This window comes from Pipistrellus hanaki, assembly GCF_964339955.1.
Source record: "Pipistrellus hanaki genome assembly, chromosome: 14".
NCBI classification, from domain to species: Eukaryota; Metazoa; Chordata; class Mammalia; order Chiroptera; family Vespertilionidae; genus Pipistrellus; species Pipistrellus hanaki.
Window position 1 is genome coordinate 48,268,633 of NC_140516.1, and position 18,043 is coordinate 48,286,675.

Below are 18,043 nucleotides of genomic sequence, written 5' to 3' on the forward strand. Positions count from 1 at the left end.
GGAAGGATCCTGTAACCAAGGTAAGTATCCTTGACTGGAATCAAACTTGAGACCCTTTGGTCCACAGGTCGACGCTCTATCCACTAAGTCAAACCAGCCAGAGCCCTCTATGTAGCATTTTAGAGTTTACAAAATACCTTTGAAAAAAACATGCCATTTTAAATCCACTTGGTTATCCGTGTATCATCAGATAATCCACTTGGTTATTTGTGGTGAAAGTGAAGTCCCAAAGGGCTAACAGGTTGCTTTAAGGTCATGTAAACTGGTAACTGACTGACGTGCCAAAATCTGAACCCAGATCTTCAGATACCAAGCTCAGTGAACTTGAGACGATTCCATAGCTGCCTCCCTAAATTAGCAGATCCTTCATTCAAAGCTGTAAGTACTTACTCAACCTAAAAAAATTATTCTGGCCGAAACCAGTTTGGCTCAGTGGAGAGAATGTCGGCCTGCGGACTGAAGGGTCCCAGGTTCGATTCCAGTCAATCAAGGCCATGTACCTTGGTTGCGGGCACATCCCTAGTAGAGGTGTACAAGAGGCAGCTGATCTGTGTTTCTCTCTCATAGATGTTTCTAACTCTATCTATCTAGCTATCTATCTCCCTTCCTCTCTGTAAAAAAATCAATAAAATATATATATTTTTAAAATTACTCTGATGTGTCATCTACAAAGTTCTTTAAGAAATAAACATTTAAGAACGAGGTCTCTACAAGATACCTACCTCTTGTGCAAACGACTCTGCTTTCTTCCGAAGGTCCTTCTCCAGTTCCAAGTTCACCTGCATTTCCTCATACTCCTCTACTGCTAGCATGGACACTTAAGAAGACAAGGAAAGGAAAGCAGACAATATGCCACCCAGATCATCAGGAATATGGAGCAAAATAATGTTTAAAAGATTCTTTCTATAGCACTTGCAACCATTGCTGGTTGGAATATAAAATGATAAAGCCTTTTGGAGGGCAATGTGAATCGAAATCTAAAATCATTCATACCCCTTGACTCAATTCCACTTTTAGGAATGAATTTATTCTCTTAAGAGAATAACTCATGGGCATATACGGAGATTTAGTGGCAGGGCTGCTCTCTGCATTGTTGCTAAAAAAAAAAAAAAAAAAAAAAAAAAAAAAGTGAAATAATCTAGATGGCCTCGCATGGAAGGATCAGTGAAGTCTGATATGTATAAGAAATATTATTCTGCCATCAAAACTATATTGCGGAAGCACGCTTATTGGATAGAGAAAGACACTCATGACATTTTAAAGGGTTCATTTTTGTTTTTTAAAAGCCACGTTCTAAACACATCCCCAAGGCTTTTCACAGAAGAGGACACATATAAAAGGCCCATAAGCACATGGAAAAAACCCATCTTTATTAGTAACCAGGGAAACAGGATGTAAAAACACAGATACCCTTTTAGATTCACCAAAGAGGCAACTGGCAACAATTATAAATACTCATTGAGTCTGGAGGGAACAAATACTTGGCTAACAGGGTGTAAACCTATAGATCTACTTAAAAAGTAACTTGGCCTTAGGTGGTGAAATAAAGATAACATTTTACATTCGTCATACATCTTGCTAAAACTCTGAGACGTGTGCACCAGGGGACAATAAGAATCGTCATAACAGCATTACTTGGAATAGTAAAATACTGAAAAAAATAACAACCCTCAAATATCTACCAGTAGGATATTGGATAAATGAATCTTGGCGTAAACTTTGAATGAAATGTGATACGCACGTGAAAATAAAAACCACGGCAGAGCCCCTCACCATGGACCAGGGGTCCTCAAACTTTTTAAAGTGGGGGCCAGATCACGGTCCCTCAGAGAGCTGGAGGGCCGGACTATATGAACTACTAATTCCTACTGTAACACCTCGGCTGCGCTCACTGCCCAAAAAACCTGGCGCGCCGGATCAGACTCCTCTGCGGGCCGCATGTGGCCCGCGGGCAGTAGTTTGAAGACCCCTGCTGGACGAACCTCACAAACACAAAGCTGAAGAGGTACGTGGGCGAAAATATGCCATTTTATAAAGTTCAAAGCACACAAGATTAAGCAATATGCTGCCTGGGGACACATTCATATTTGGCAAAACTGTAAGTAAAAGAAATGATAAAAACCCAAGAGAAGAGACTGGGTAGAGATTGCTGTTCAGGGCTCGGAAGGTACTAATGGATAAACAGAAACTCCTTTTGCTGGTATTTTGCCTTCCAGAGGTGTTGCAAACATATTTAACAATTTAATGAATGTCCAGGCTTTTGAAGATGGGAAGAATTCACACTAAGATGCTAACAGTGCTTTCCTCTGCACTGGGGAGACTGAGAGTTGTTGTGTGTGTGTGTGTTTCTTTTCCCTTTTTCTTGTCTGAATCTATAACTTTCCCCCAAAAGAAAAGCGCACAAGCTAAAGAAAAAGAAAAACAGGTATAAGTTATGTTCAAGTGTTCTCCGTTCACAGAGAAGAGAGAGAGAGAAGGCCTGCGGTCCATTCGGGCCCGGAGGCAGAGCTTGGCATTAAAGTCACCTTAGGACAGATATCTCCCGAGGGAAGATCGTGTGAAAGACAGCAAAGCGATGACACTTGATGACCTTCTGTGCTCTATCCGGTGACACGATGACAGAGACAAGACGGGGGGCGGGAAGAAGCCATTGCACCACATAGACAGATATGGCTCAGGTCTCTCCACCTGCTTGTAGTGGAGCTCTTTTGAACCAGAGCTCAGCCCGATCCACACAGTCTTTCCCCCCTAATGGCTGCTTTCAAACCACGTCCCGCCGGGGCACTCAGTCCTAACTGACTAAGGACTGGTTTGCTGGGTAATGACATAGAATTTCAGACTCTGTACTCGGTGAATCCACTGCCTGCTCCAGGGAAAGGCGAATGGTCTTACTGGAGGAAAGCAATCAAAGAGGTGGTTTGGGATGTGAATTACAGGCCCCTGGGTTATTTTCAAACCGATTTAAAGGAGAAATTTCATGAGGAGAACAAAGGAGATTCTACTACAACTATTGAAGCCCGGGACAGGATAATGGACTCGCTTGTCTGCGTCCAGAACACTATAATAAGTGAAGTTCACCTGCTCCTTCTTCCCTGGGTTCTCAAAGCAATGAGTTTGGTTCTGGTCATCTATTTATTATATAATCTCTCTGTCTCTCCCTGCAAGGGGGGGCGGGGGAGGGTAGAGGGGGCTCTTTCTGAAGGCAAGTTCCACATGCTAACCTAGCATGGTGCATCCAGACTAGAAAGTCTTCTACACTATTTCTTTATATATATATATATATATATATATATATATATATATATATATATATACACACACACACACACATACACATACATATATATATATGTGTGTGTATATATATATATATATATATTTCTTCATTGATTTCAGAGAGGAAGAGAGAAGGAGAGATAGAAACATCAATGATGAAAGAGAATCATTGATCGGCTGCCTTCTGCACATGGCCCACTGGGGATCAAGCCAGAAACCCAGGCATGTGCCCTTGGCTGGAATCGAACCTGGGACCCTTCAGTCTGTAGGCCGATATTCCATCCACTGAGTCAAGCCGGCCAAGGCTCCTACACTATTTCTATCTTCTGAAAGGTGGAAAGAGCTGAGGCAATGTCACAATGGCATGCATTCCCGCCCCCTTCCCCCCCCCCCCCCACACACACACACACTTAACTACAAGGTTCTTTATTCAAAAATATCAAGTCATGAATAATGCAAAGATGGGGAACTCCCATGAACAACAGGGGTGACCCTGGGTCTGAAAGATTTGCTTTTAGTGTTGCAGCTTCTGAACTCGGAAAGAAGGGGGGGAAAGAGGACAAAAACATAGTAAGCCCATTCTCTTGGGTTTTGAGTTTCAATATGAGCAGGCCTTGCATTTCTTAAGTAAAAGCACTTGTAAATGTCGCAAGACTCCAAAGCAGGGGTGGGGGTGGGGGGGTAAAATGAGAGAGACTCTTTGCTCTAAGTTAGGAGAACACAATACAGGAGAACAGGAGACGATTCTTGCTGTGAGAACCTTTAGGCACAGGTATAAAACAACCCGAAATCTATGTTCACCAAATACATCACATGTGTGCTTGAGAAACCAAGAGTGGAAGCACATACCTCTATTGCATTTTTCTAAGACTTTCCTCTGCTCAAGGACTTCGGAATTCAGAGCATCTTTTTCTTGCTTCACTTTATTTACCTAGAAATGTGAGATTGTGAGGGAAGAAAGCTGTAAGACAGGACATACGGCGACGTGTGACACTCAAGTTGCTGTTCGACTTTCAGCAAGAAACTAACACTGTAGTGACTGGCCTCGCTGCGTAGGCTTTTATTGCAGCTCCTCGTAGAGCCTCGAAGGTAGCTACTTCAGTGAGGACGGACAACTGCACAGGCTGTATTTACATTCCAAATGGCCTTGGCATTGGGCCCCGATCACGGTAGTGCTCTAAGTGGCCAGTGTGAATGGTTCATAGTTTTTAAGGCAAAAATCCAACTAGACAGCACTTGGAAAATACATGAGTCATTCAGAGAGCCAATACTCAATTTTGGTATTTATTTTAAACGTTGATGCTATTTGGCTTAAGTAGAACATCCATGAATTTTTGAAATAAAAAATATTTTCAACTTGGATGACTGTTGGCTTAAATAGAATACATATGATAATATTCCCCCAAAACTTCTGAAATAACTGTTGGCATCTATCAATAGGAGAAGAGAATATCATAGACAGTTTTTAAAAAAATAAAGAAAAGCTACATGTATCAAAGCGGATAAATCTCAAATTCCATTTTGTGGAATTAAAAATGCAGGGGTATGAATATAAGATGTAAAACACTCCAAGTGCTACGGATTGTAGTACAACTGCCAGTGTATGCATTGCCAAGATACAACCAGAGTTCAGAAGAGTGGCTGTTTGGGGAAATGCAATTGAAAAAAGAGAGGGAGGGAAGGAGGGAGGGAAGGGGAGAGAGAGAGAGAGAGAGAGAGAGAGAGAGAGAGAGAGAGAGAGAGAGAGAGAAGAGACACACCACGGTTTCAACACTACTTTCATGTTTTATGTATTAAGCCAGGCTATAGGCACATAGATGTTCATTATTTCGTTTCCAATATTTTCCAAGTGTCTGAAACAGTCCTAACAAAAACAACTTCTGAAATGGCTCCCAACCCCACCTCTCAGCAGCAGGGAGTGAATCCCCAATCATCGCATCTGAGGAATGGCGTGCCTCAGAATGCGTTTCTTGTCTCTCTCCTATGGTTACCCACACAAATCAAACCAAGACCGCGGTCCTGAAGGGGCCTCCGAGTCCAGCAATACTTCAGAGCATCTCCGAGCTGATTTCTTTGGGTATAAGCGCTATTTTTTATTTTGGTTTTCAATTAGTAACCATTCCTGGTGGCATAGCATGGCCACCAGGAATGCTATTTCCAAAATGCCATCGTCCTTCTCCCCATTCATGTGGATGTGTCGCCACAATCCAAGAAAGCACCCGGTTGGTGGGCACTGCTTCCTGGCCTCTTTCCCACGATGACCCCTAAGAAAGGGACAGCACGAGTCTGGGAACTGGTGTACCCGGAAGAGGTCCCTCGCTGAAGGGGATCAACACCCTGGCCCCCTTGTCAGCCCTCGGAGGGATATCAAGGGGCTCCAGCACGTCGGTTGGGAAGCTCTGGGCTAAGGATCTGAGAACCATTGACAGACGCCAGGTCGAGATTGCCAAGGCAGATGCTTGAAGCCTCGTGCAAAGAAAGGCAATTGTTTGCTCCTCGTAAAGACAAGTGACGAGGAAAAAGAAGTTTCTCCAAACACCTACTTGAACCATTCCACCCCCTGGCATGTGGGCCTGTGTTGGAGGAACAGCCCTTCCCAACGGAGCCAGCCACTCCCTGGAGAAGCAGCACGCTTCTTCACCCGCCGTGATCAAGTGTCTGACTTAGACTCAAGACCCCTCTCTCCAAATCTGCCTCCTGTAGTGAGGTCTGAGGGGCCGTAGAGAACACTGAGTGCTACTTCCGTGTTGTATGTGTGGAGCTAGGCAGTGGGTGTGTGAATGCTCAGGGTCTCACTATCTACACCTTTCGGGATGTGGGGAGCAGAGCAGAACTGGTACTTGGTTCTCATGTCAGGCATCGGCTTCCAATGGCAATGGATAACACGGCCGGTCCCCAGACACCTCGAGAACACCAAAGGCCAGGCCTTCCGGGCCCAAGATACATACTTCCTCAATGACTTCCGCAAGTTTGCTCTTGAGGTTTTCTAGTTCGATGGCTAATATCTTCTTTTCCTCCTGAACGGATACAATCTGATCCCGAAGTTCTGCGTTTTTCAAGGAAAAGAAAAAAAAAATGAGGGGACATGTATACAAATAAACGTATTTTTAAAAAAGGGGAAATCAATCTTGTCCGAAGCACTGAAAATGCCAGCTCACGCACGGGCAGTGCATGGTCAAGGTCATTTAACAATTAAAAGGAAAACGAAGAAGCAAAGGATGATGGAAATCTCGCTTTCAAGCCCCGCCCCTGCCACTAACACAGCCATGGTTATTAATAACTTTATATCAGGCAAACTCACGGTGTTAAATGTACCATATCATGTTTTCTTTGCATTCCAGCAAACCCACATTCAAGAAAAACGATCTGGCATTTCAGAAGCAAAATTGGTTAAGCTTTCAGCAAAATAAATTAAGGCATGGCAGTAATTCCTCTTTTTTATTTTATAACGGCCATGGGCTCTTGTCACAATACAATATAAACAACTGGGCAGTTAATAATTTGGAGATTTTGACTTGAAGAAAAATCCTGATTTTCTGCCAATTTATAGCCCTTAAACATTATTTGAACTGACTCAAAATATAACCTATTTGAAAAAGGGTTAATTCTAGTAATTTTCTCTCCAGAGTTGTGGGTGTTTTGTTTCTTAATTTATTTCATATTTGCTGGTACTGGGATCTAATGAAAACGGTGTTACTGGAATGGAAATATTAGTGACTGTGAGTGCAAAAGCTTCTGATGGGAGATTAAAGTTACTTCCGCCACTCAAATGTTAAAAAGACATATACACGGGGATAAGCACAGGGTCCTCAAATTGATACCCAGGCTTCTGGTTTTGCCACTGAGTCTTGAACTGCTCTTAATTTCTCAACCTCCTGCCGGGACAGTAAGAAACCCGCTATGTGGTTATTTATAAGTTAAGTCAAAGTTTTTGCACGAACCCAACTTGCAGGAGTTCTCAGAGACTTATTTCAAAATCACTCTCTCTACTGGCTGGCCACTCCTGAAGGAAGAACAAGAGATCACACTGTTCAAGACCCAACAGAAGAGAGGATTGTGGACAAAAGAAAATCCTTTAAGCTTCTTCTCTCTCTCCTCACCAACGTAAATATTATTTTGTCCCAGGTTAAGGGAGCAGAGAGTCCATTAAAGATGACTTTCTCTAGACCAGCGGTGGGCAAACTCATTAGTCCACAGAGCCAAATATCAACAGGACAATGATGGAAATTTCTTTGGAAAGCCAAATTTTTTAAACTTAAACTTCTCCTAACGCCACTTCTTCAACATAGACTCGCCCAAGCTGTGGTATTTTGTGGAAGAGCCACACTCCAGGGGCCAAAGAGCCCCATGTGGCTCTCGAGCCGCAGTTTGCCGACCACTGCTCTAGACAGTCATCCCTGGGTATCCACAGAAACTGGCTCCAGGACCCCTTCAGATAGCAAAATTTGCGAACGCTCACCTCCTTTATATAAAATGGCATAGTAATTGCACACACCTTTAGCACATCCTCCTGAACACTTTAAATAATCTCTTGATATAATATCTCATACAATGTAAATGCTACGGAAATAGATCTTATGCTGTACTGTTTAGGAAAAAAAATCTCTGTACATAATCAGTACAAATGCAACTATCTTAGGTCGAACTACACTGTACCTGTCAGCAGCAACATAACATTTCCCCATCTAAATATTTTCTATCTGCCATTGGTAAAATCCACAGATGCGCAACCCACTGATATGGAGAGCTGACTGTACTTTACCCTTAAACTTCCAAATGAGGTGTTGCCTACCAAGCTAACAAGTATTACTTCTGAGGTGTGCACTAACTTCAAGTCTCCCACTAGTTATTGAACCAAAATCTGCTTTTCGACGCCTTTCACATACACAATGCCTATATGAATAAAATAAGTGTGTATCTGATAGATGTATCATGTGACCCTGCCTAACAGCACTTCTTGCTAATCAACACAGTGTTTTCATACTGCGTAGTGTGGATAGCTCACTGCCTGAATCCGATCTTTGAGGGCACAGACTAAGCAATTGGGGAGGAATCTTCCCCAGAGATTCCAACAGAGAACCACAACCAGGAGCTGTTGACTAAAGATATTTTTATCCACTCTTCCACTTCATTATTATTTCACCCAAAAATATCTTGACATATAGTCCCTACTCTTAAGAAGTTTGTAGACTAACTGTGCTGTTTGTCAAGACAATGCTTTCAAAAGTGCCTCGTCCCAAACAAGAAAGCAGCTCATGAAACACAGAGGTGAGAGCCTGTCTGGATTCTCACCCACGCTCCCCTTTAGAGCATGTAAATCAGAGTTTTTTCAAGGTAAAACCCAGACATCGGTATTTCTCGTGTGATGCCAATGTGCAACCAGGGGTGAGAGACTCGATCAAAAATAAGCTCAATAATTAAGCACTGGATCCCACCTTTGATCTGCTTCTGGCATTGCACTGAGACACAGGGCTCAGCAGTAGCCTCTGGATCCGTAGTTGGTTCTTCATCATCAATGTTGATCTCTTCAGTTATCACATCTGGTCCCAGCTTGGCCATGTATAGCATGCTGATTCTCTTCAATGTCTTGTTTTCTTTATTTAGCTAAGGCAAAATGTAAAAACAGTTATTTTAACAGCAGTCAAATGAGTATCTTGGGCTTCTAAACAACAGACAAGTCAAGGGTACTTTCTGTCTTACATACTCATCAACACGCACAGCAGGAAATAACAACTAGAAGCCTCATGAAATAGGCTTTTATTTACACTTTTAATAATAAAGTTATTGCTTTAAGGAAGGCCTGATGCCTGGGTGACAGCCAGCAGCATGTGGGAATACTAGTTATCACTGACAAGAAATAGAAGAGGAATTAAGATCAAACACCAGCACAGATTAAGCCCAATATCAGTTTGATTGTCTAAAGTAAGGCACGTAATTTCAGGCAAATGTTTTCTTCGTTGCTGTGCTGCGAACGCTTTTTAAAGGTCTCTTTATCCCCCTTTTCTGCCACTACTCTTCATTCTTCCACGCGATTCCTATGGAGCAGCCTCAGTCCCCGAAACACACCCTATCTCTTTGGCCATAGCTGCGTAGACCATGGATTAGGCTCAGGACCCAAGTTTGGCCAGCTGGACCCCTTCTCTAGAAATCTGGAGGCTGGCTCAGAGATGAGCTTCTTTCCATAGGTCTGGAGGGACAGAAGCTATTTGTGGCCACATCCTACTACTGGAGAGAGGAAGAGAGGAAGGTGGTTTGTAGGCAGCAAAGCCAAAAATGGAGGTGATGTATAGAGAGGCAGAGAAAAGCAATGGAGATAGGGTTTCCCACATGCTCCTGAACAGCATCCAGCACACAGAATGGATGGGATTCTCCAATCCCTCTGTAACAAATCCCTGCTTTTTCTTCTCTTGCTAACTAAGCCAGTGTTCAAGATGTGTTTCTATCTGTACAGAGTTCTAACGATACACAATAAAAGGAAGTTCAAGATAGGTTCCCATTATCTCCATAAAAAGAGTTCAAACTCATAGCAGAGAAAAGGAATCCTAATTCATTGAGATATGTTATTCGTTAATGTAGAAATACGTTGTTTTTTAGTGTTATGCAACTATCATTACCTTTTTAGCTCATGTATTTATGTGCATATAAAATGTTAGTTCAATGCACACACAGAGTAGCCGTGGTCCAAAGTCCACAGGACGAAAACATGGCGTTACTGATGTTTTCTTAAGACTAAAAAGTCTTTTCTTACTTGAGTACATGAAAGTATTGACAAGACTGATTTTTCTAGTTAAAATGTAAGACAGAAATGCAATCATATTTCCTTTAGTAAGAGCTATTAATCATTAAGACGTGTTCTGAATAACTGGCACTGAAAAGGTATAAACAGAAACATTATTCATTGGAAAGCATACCGCCCTTCCCAACTATGTACCTCACACCAGAATAAGATGGTTAGTCCGGTACTTGGTCTAGCTTTGGCCCTTCCTTTATGATCATAATTTGAATCCCTCAGGGAACCTCCCAGAAAGCCCAGCCCATTCCAATCTGGGAGATCTGATTCCTCCCCAATAAAATAAATCTAAATATATCTCAAGTAGTGCTTCCTCTCTGGGGAATCAGGAAGAATCTCCTGGAAATGGCTTTGAATGCCCCATAGAGTCTTCCTGGGAAGCCTGGAGAGATCTATTCAGGGACTCAGACACAGCCTTCATTCCCCAGCCCCAGCCCACAGCTCCGGCTCCTAGCTCCCCAGATTACATCAGAGGATCAGGAGGCCCGTGATTTCCCAACCCCTCTTCCTTAAAATGGAAAATTCAAGTCAACGCTGTTTGAGGTGGGGGTGGTCTTTGAACCATGAACGCTACAGCATACCTAACTCTACAGCAGTGGTTCTCAACCTTCCTAATGCCGCGACCCTTTGATACAGCTCCTCATGTTGTGGTGACTCCCAACCATACAATTATTGTCGTTGCTACTTCATAACTGCAATTTTGCTACTGTTATGAATCCCAATGTAAATATCTGTGTTTTTCCAATGGTCTTAGGCGACCCTGCTAGCGGTTCTCAGCTTGTGGGTCGCAAACCGCTGCTGTACTCTTAAAGAAATCAACCCTGTTCTATCCTGACACTTAGGAAAAGGTAACTATAGCTCAGGGAGGTGGATTCTCTTGTTAAAAGTCGCCTGTTAAATTAAAAAGGTGGGGGGGAGGAGATAAAAATAATTTTTTAAATTATTAAATGGATCAAGTGCATAGTGAAAAAAAGAATAGTCTACCCCAGTAGTCAGCAAACTGAGGCTCGAGAGCCACATGCGGCTCCATGGCCCCTTGAGTTTTTAGCAAAGGCAAGCTTAGAAGTACCCTAATTAAGTTAATAACAATGTACCTACCCATATAGTTTAAGTTTAAAAAATTTGGCTCTCAAAAGAAAATTCAGTTGTTGTACTGTTGATATTTGGCTCTGTTGACTAATGAGTTTGCCGATCACTGGTCTACCCCATGCTCATTCCAGTACTAACTCTAGTCCATCCTGTCATTTAAGACGAGACAGCAGTATGGGAAACACGATTAACTGACCCAGAGTCACACATGCCTAAAATGACATAACCAGGAATAACACCTGTGTCTACCGCCTCCCAAACCACTGATTTCCATGAACTCCCCCAGTCCTGAGAGGCGGTCGCTGTTCTCCATTTGGGTGTTCTATTGTGACAGGGACACTAGTTAATAACAAGAGAAAATACAGAGACCATCCTTAGAGCATTTAGTATGCTCCCCATATATTTTCCCTGCTTGTTTCAAAAGAAGAAATACAGAAAAGGAAGAGAGAGTCCACTCAGTATTATGGACCAGTGAACCCCAGTGATGGGCAGGAGAGTGGAGATCATATGAGAGCACCCATGTTATCAGTGTATAAAGCGATGGCCTATAATGCTGTGTGTTCTTCAGACAAATAGCAGAAGAGAAGCTACACACACATATTTATATTCTTAGTTAGGTTCCGACTGCATATCTTATGAATTCTAATGTAGTGTCATTATGCAAACAATTAAGCAAATACCTCTAGCAAGCATCCTGTTAATGCATACACGTTAGACAGACACATAGATACATAGATGTGTACCATTTCAGTCACATGAAAAGACATACTTTAGAGGAAGGTGATGGGGGGGAGGGAAGACTCACAGACGGCATTACTAATGAAATTTGGGTGAAAATTACTGCAGTCCATTTTCTGATGAAATGGTTCAGATGCCTTTTACGCAACCCAACACACATAAGACAGAGATGAAAACATTCTTTAATAATAATGTACTTTTGATGAGGCAGAATATAGAAAATTACACACTTGGTAAATTCATCAGCTAGAAGCAATCAGCAGAGCCCTGGGGTCACCTTCCGCATGCCCTCGCTTTGCTTTCACAAACAATCACCTGAAATGCCAGGCTGGGGGCTGACTTTTTCTTCGGGGTCCAACACGGAACACTCACTGCTCTTTTATGTCACCCCGGCCTAGTCTGAAATGTGGTGAGCATTTTAACCGAATGCATAGACATTCGGGAAGTCCAGTTCAACAGATTACTCCGGGCTACTTCTTGTGGGCAAAAAGCACAAATGCTGAAACACACAACACACACACACCTTTTCCAATAAAAAGAACCTCAGCAAATACCTCTAGCAAGCATACTGTTAATGCATACAAATTAGATACACAGGTTTGTAGAATTTCAGTCAGATGAAAAGAAATACTTTAGAAGAAGGTGATGGGGGGGCGGGGGAGGTAATGAACACAGATATTTACATAATCATATTCCAGGATTCTGAGACCTTACAACACTTTCCTCATCCACAGTGGAGATGACAGACTGAAAAACTGAAAAAGAAAAACAACACACACATACACAAAAAACACACACACACACACACAGAAGCCGCTGTATAGAAAAGCCAGCAGACATGGAAAGGCTCAGGTCACGTTTCGTTCATCAGGAGTCTCACCTTAGTTGCCAGGGCTTCAGCGCTCTCTCGACAAGTCTTCTCTATTTCGAGATGGTTCTGCATACAATTCACTTCCTCTATCACCATGTGAGAGACTAGGAATGAGGGGGGAAAAGTCTCAGCATTCAGAGATTAGTCAGCTATTCCAGAAGCCCACGCATCTTGCCCCATGATCAAGAATACTTCAATTCTTTCGCTGGCCAGACCTTTAGGGATGGTGAGGGAAAGTGTTTAAGATGCCGCCCTAGTTAAATCGGAGCTGATATTTGAATGCAGAAAGGAAAAAAAGAACACAACAAAGAACTTTTATTGCTACAGGCACATTGTAAGAAAGCTATTTAAGATTATTTTTAAGTGTCTATTTTCACTGTAGCTGTGTATGCAACCGCCAATTTAAGCAAAAGGTCCACATAAATAGTGACAAACTGTGACTTCTTTTTCTTAGCAGGACATACAGTTGGACCTAATAAGGAAAATTAGCTAAAGAGAAAATTTTAAAACTTACATCTTGAGTTGATCCCATATCTGTAATAATAATGTGGCAGTTTAGCTAAGTTGAGTTTTGCTACAGTCTTTATTAGTGACCCAATGGGATTCACTATTATTTCATAAACTCCAGGGCAGAGAAGTATACAGCAACAAGATTTTTGTACTATATAATAATGAAAACAGATGCTAATGAGTTGCATCCCAGACTGTCAGAAAGACTGAAAAAAAATAAATTTTTGTTATTTTAACACTGCTTGAAAAATAGTCCTTTTCAGATTTTTTCTTCTTATTTTTTGGTAGCTGGTTTATATACTTTGACGTTTAAAGGTACAAAGTAACCTAGAACTTGACTTTTACTTTGAAGAACAAGTAAGAAGAATGCCAATTCCTTCCACCCACCTTCCTAGCTAAAAGAAAATGCTCAGAATCTCAAACTTACTTAACTACACAGACAGGTAAACTTACTGACGTGTGTCTGGCTTCACAAAAGAAAAATGAAGGATACCCAAACGAGAAACCCAACAAAGTTAGGCGTGAAGCCCTGGGCTCACGTAACACAAAGAGAGATTACTTTTGCTTCATTTAAGCTTCATTAACCTGTAATTATGATGATTAAACTCAGGGGAGAAAAAAAATTTTTCTCTCCGAATTTAAAAAAAAAAAATATGTATTACTCCCTAAGTCTGTCCAAAGTTCTTATTATGTTAATATTCAAATTCATAAAGCAGCCCTAAATGGCCAGAAACATCTCTAACCTTGACATTTTTTCCGGGGGGTAATAATAATCTGAAGCAAATGCAGGCCAACCAAAAACCACTTAACTAATTAGTAGTTGCAGTCAGCGAGAAAAAACATGAATCAACACTGTTATTACAAGTGGCACATTTGAGTGGCATCTAATTATGACTTGATGAGCACGATCCTTGCATTATCAACATTACTACCGCATCCCATCAGGCCCTAAAAGCTGCTGATGGCATTGACTTCGAGAAACTCCCACTCCAGGGTACGGCGGCACCCAACAATCGGCCTGGCAGGGGCTCCCCTCACGAAATGACACGTTAAGCGTAATTACTGGTAAGGCATTGTAAATAAACAGGATTGGAAGTGAAAATGGTACCGAGTGCATAAGACACAATCTGACACATTGGAAGTGGCAGCCTTAATTGAGAGTTTCTTTGACTGCTCAAGATCATTTCAGCCGCATTTCTCCGGCGACAGTGATTATAACTGTGGAGACAGACGGCATAATGGTATCAGCACTGCTGACAGAGCAGTGAATTAAATTGTATCTGCTGTTGTGTGAAAGCCTTGATGAGAGGTACAGATGCCTTAGTGGTCTTATCATTATAACACAATGGTCATGTTGTCATCAACCTTTCTGGCTCCAATTGAAAAGAAATGATTGTGTGTGGAGGCCGGCCCCCCCACACACACACTCCCCCCCCTCCACGCCACCCCCTCCTCCTCTTCTATCTCTTGTTCTGAATAGAACCAATTTTCAGAGAGCTATGAAATCACGCAATAGGTCCTAAAATGCAGCTGCTTGGCATACAAACGGGTCCCCATTAAACTGGAATCACACACAATATGTGTTTATGCCAGGAGAACAAATAGAAGCTGAACACAGACCAAGTTTATTCACACACACAAAGCCCGTGTAGCTCTTCATCAATATAATTGCCTTTTATATTGTAGTTTAAATAATGGGCTCTATTATTTCCTTAAAATCCTAATATTCCTGGCACTTTATCACTATATTTACAAGGTAGGTTCTTCAAAAAATGCAGAGGAAAGAGAAAAGAAACCTATACAATTTTTTTTTTTTTTTTACAAACATCAAATATGACTTTGAATTTTTAGCCTTAACTACTTGACATCTTCTGCCACAATCTGGTATTTCCACTATCATAACAAAAACATAAACACTCTGCATGTTTCATAGGAATTCGGCTTTTTATTCAATAACATTCTTGCTCCTGGGAAGAGTAAGAAAAAATTATTCCACAGTCACAAGGTTTAGGCCTAGCAAAGAAAGAAATAACAACACGTATTTTCCAAACATTTTGTAAAAAGCTTCCCTGTGATTTAACTTGATAAACTTCGCGAGGTAGCACTAGCCCACATTTTCTCCAATTCTGCTATGGAATACTCCGTCACATGTAGGGTTTTTACTTCTTCCTTTAAGAGGGAACAGCACAAATAAAAAATGGTGCTTCAATTTTTAGTGTAAAAAATTGTCCCAGTGCTAAACTGGTATCAGAGAACCCTGCTTAGCAATTTCCTAGATTCAAAAGAGAGGAACATATTCCAAAGAGCATTTATACCTTTAAGAAGTATGACCCTGTTTCCAAAACCACATGTCACGTCACATGACACAAAACTTTTTTTAATATACATATGTATTTGCACCTATATGAGGATAAACATTTTAAAACCCTTTAATTGTTCATTTAATGATTTGCCTAAGGTTCTAAAATCAGGCTTGTCTCACAATATCCACAATCCATGACCACTGCACCTAAACCACCTATAATTTGAATGACATGAAGGCTTAAAAAAACAAAAAGAATGAGCTTTAAAATAAAATGACCCTATTCGTGCAACTACGTTTTAAAAATCCTAGCATTTTGGAAATGCTTACTGAAATAGTTACAGATAAAATATGACGACTGGACTTAGTTTCAAAATAATCTGAGGTCAGTGAGCGTGGGTGAGTGGATGTATAGAAGAAAGAAGATTGGCCATGAGTTGATAAACATGTTGGGTACACGGTAGTTCATGATACTATTCCTCACTTTTGTATAAACTTGAAATTTTCCATAATAAAAGTTTTTTGAATGACTCTGAGAACTCGGAAGTGTGACCTAAAAATACATCATTTATTGCTTCTCTCAAGTTGAGTTGAATTAGCAAAGTTTGTCTCTCCTCTTCCACGACCCCAAAACATGCCTGCACACTTAGCATTAAAGAATACATGACAGTGTGGGGCAGTGGTCGGCAAACTGCAGCTCACGAGCCACAAGGGGCCCTTTGGCCCCTTGAGTTTTTAGCAAAGGCCAGCTTAGGAGAACCCTAATTAAGTTAATAACAACGGACCTACCTATATAGTTTAAGTTTAAAAAATGTGGCTCTCAAAAGAAATTTCAATCATTGTACTGTTGATATTTGGCTCTGTTGACTAATGAGTTTGCCGACCACTGGTGTAGAGGAACTGGGTCTTTTAAAAACTTGTGTTTGTCTTTTACTAACTGTGAGTACTAGAGCAGAGATTTTTTTTTTTGCTCCTGTCTAACTCTCTTGCACTTAGCGCACAGCTATGTTCATGTTATCATGTTACCATGTTTGTGCGTGTTTCTAGGACTGGGAAAATATGTCAGGCCTAAGTTCACCTGTGAATACCCTTTTACAGAAATGTTCTCCGCCATGGAGAATGGCTTGGGGTAACAACCACCATCACCAGTTGAACCAACTCTGTATCCAGCCTTGTGCTAAACCCTTTACATGGATTCTCTCATGGATTCTCTCATGAATCCTCATGACCTTCCTGGGAGGAAGGTATTGTCACAGCAAATTTATATCTGAGAGCACCGAGGCCCAGAGAAGTGAAGTAACAAACCCCCAAGGACAGAGGTCCAATTGCTAAAACCCAACCAAACCTATTTCCAGGGGACTCCGATTTTCTATGTTCCCTTCTAACCTGTCATATTTGAAGGTGACACCACCGAGGAGGCTGCTTCCTGAGCTAAGCACCTCTCCATCCAGCCACCTCTCAACAATATCTAGACGCCAGGATGTCTGTGAGGTGTGCGTGGTGAACGTACCGGAAGTCCATCCACAGCATCGGATTACGTGGGAAGGTTTCCATTGTAATAAGAAAACAGCCATGGAAACCGCCCGGTATGGGAAAACTGGTGTGCCCTACACCTGGGCAAAGGGTCTCCGGTGGTGGCCTGAGTTCACGAAAGCGCTGTCTTTACTTCTACTTTTACAGGAGCCTGTCTTTCTAGGAAACACGGCTTTGCTAGGTAGTGGTATTATCGTGCAGAAATACAGGAAAAATGCACAGGAAGAGCTGGTGGAGGGCCAAGAACAGCACGGAAATGCGGGGTGGGCAACAGTGGGATCATAATTGCAAAGACCATTCTTTTGAGTTAATAAAGCTATTGTAATGATCACGACCTGCCGTGTCATTTTTCCATACCAACAACTATAAACCTACTTTTGCCTGCCCCTGTATGGCCCAAACCAGTGGGGAAAAGCAGGCTAAGCCAGGGAGAGTAGAGGTTGCCAGTTTGACTCCTGGTCAGGGCACATGCAGGGATTGCAGGCTCAATCCCTGGTGGGGGCACACAGGAGGCAGCTGATCGATGTTTCCCCTCTCCCTTCCTCTCTCTGTAAAACTAAATTAAAGTTTTTTTTTTTTTTTTTTTTTTTTTTTTTTTAAGTAATGAACTTCAGACTCAATTTTCTAAAAAATATGTAAAGTTTTCTTGGTCCCCACTAAAAAGTCCCACGAGAACTTCCCACTGCACACAGTGCGCCCACCTACGGCCCATAGTTAATGCAGCCCCTTAACTGGTCACAAGGTCAATGGTATAATGTGGATGTGACTGGGTATCAGCACAAGCGTGAGGGCATCTAGTTTCTCCTGCACAGGGGGATGGGGGGAAGGCGAGAGAAAATCTCACGCAACTGTAATTCATACATGCACACGCAGGAGTGGTTTCTGTCACAGCACACGGGCCTCCACGACAGGTCACACCAACCATTCCCCATGG

At 41.9% G+C, this 18,043-nt stretch overlaps 1 protein-coding gene across 2 annotated transcripts in view; it reads right to left on the reverse strand.

Annotated features, from left to right (window-relative positions):
• SHTN1 (shootin 1) overlaps nt 1-18,043 on the reverse strand; it is an 86,486-nt gene that overhangs the window by 44,051 nt on the left and 24,392 nt on the right. For both annotated transcript variants that reach the window (XM_084903743.1, XM_084903742.1), the window contains exons 4-8: nt 12,774-12,868; nt 8,712-8,880; nt 6,225-6,322; nt 4,126-4,207; nt 723-817 (exon numbers count right to left, since the gene is read on the reverse strand). In XM_084903743.1, the coding sequence (XP_084759869.1) occupies nt 723-817; nt 4,126-4,207; nt 6,225-6,322; nt 8,712-8,880; nt 12,774-12,868 (539 nt within the window). The remainder of the gene's footprint in view (nt 1-722; nt 818-4,125; nt 4,208-6,224; nt 6,323-8,711; nt 8,881-12,773; nt 12,869-18,043) is intronic.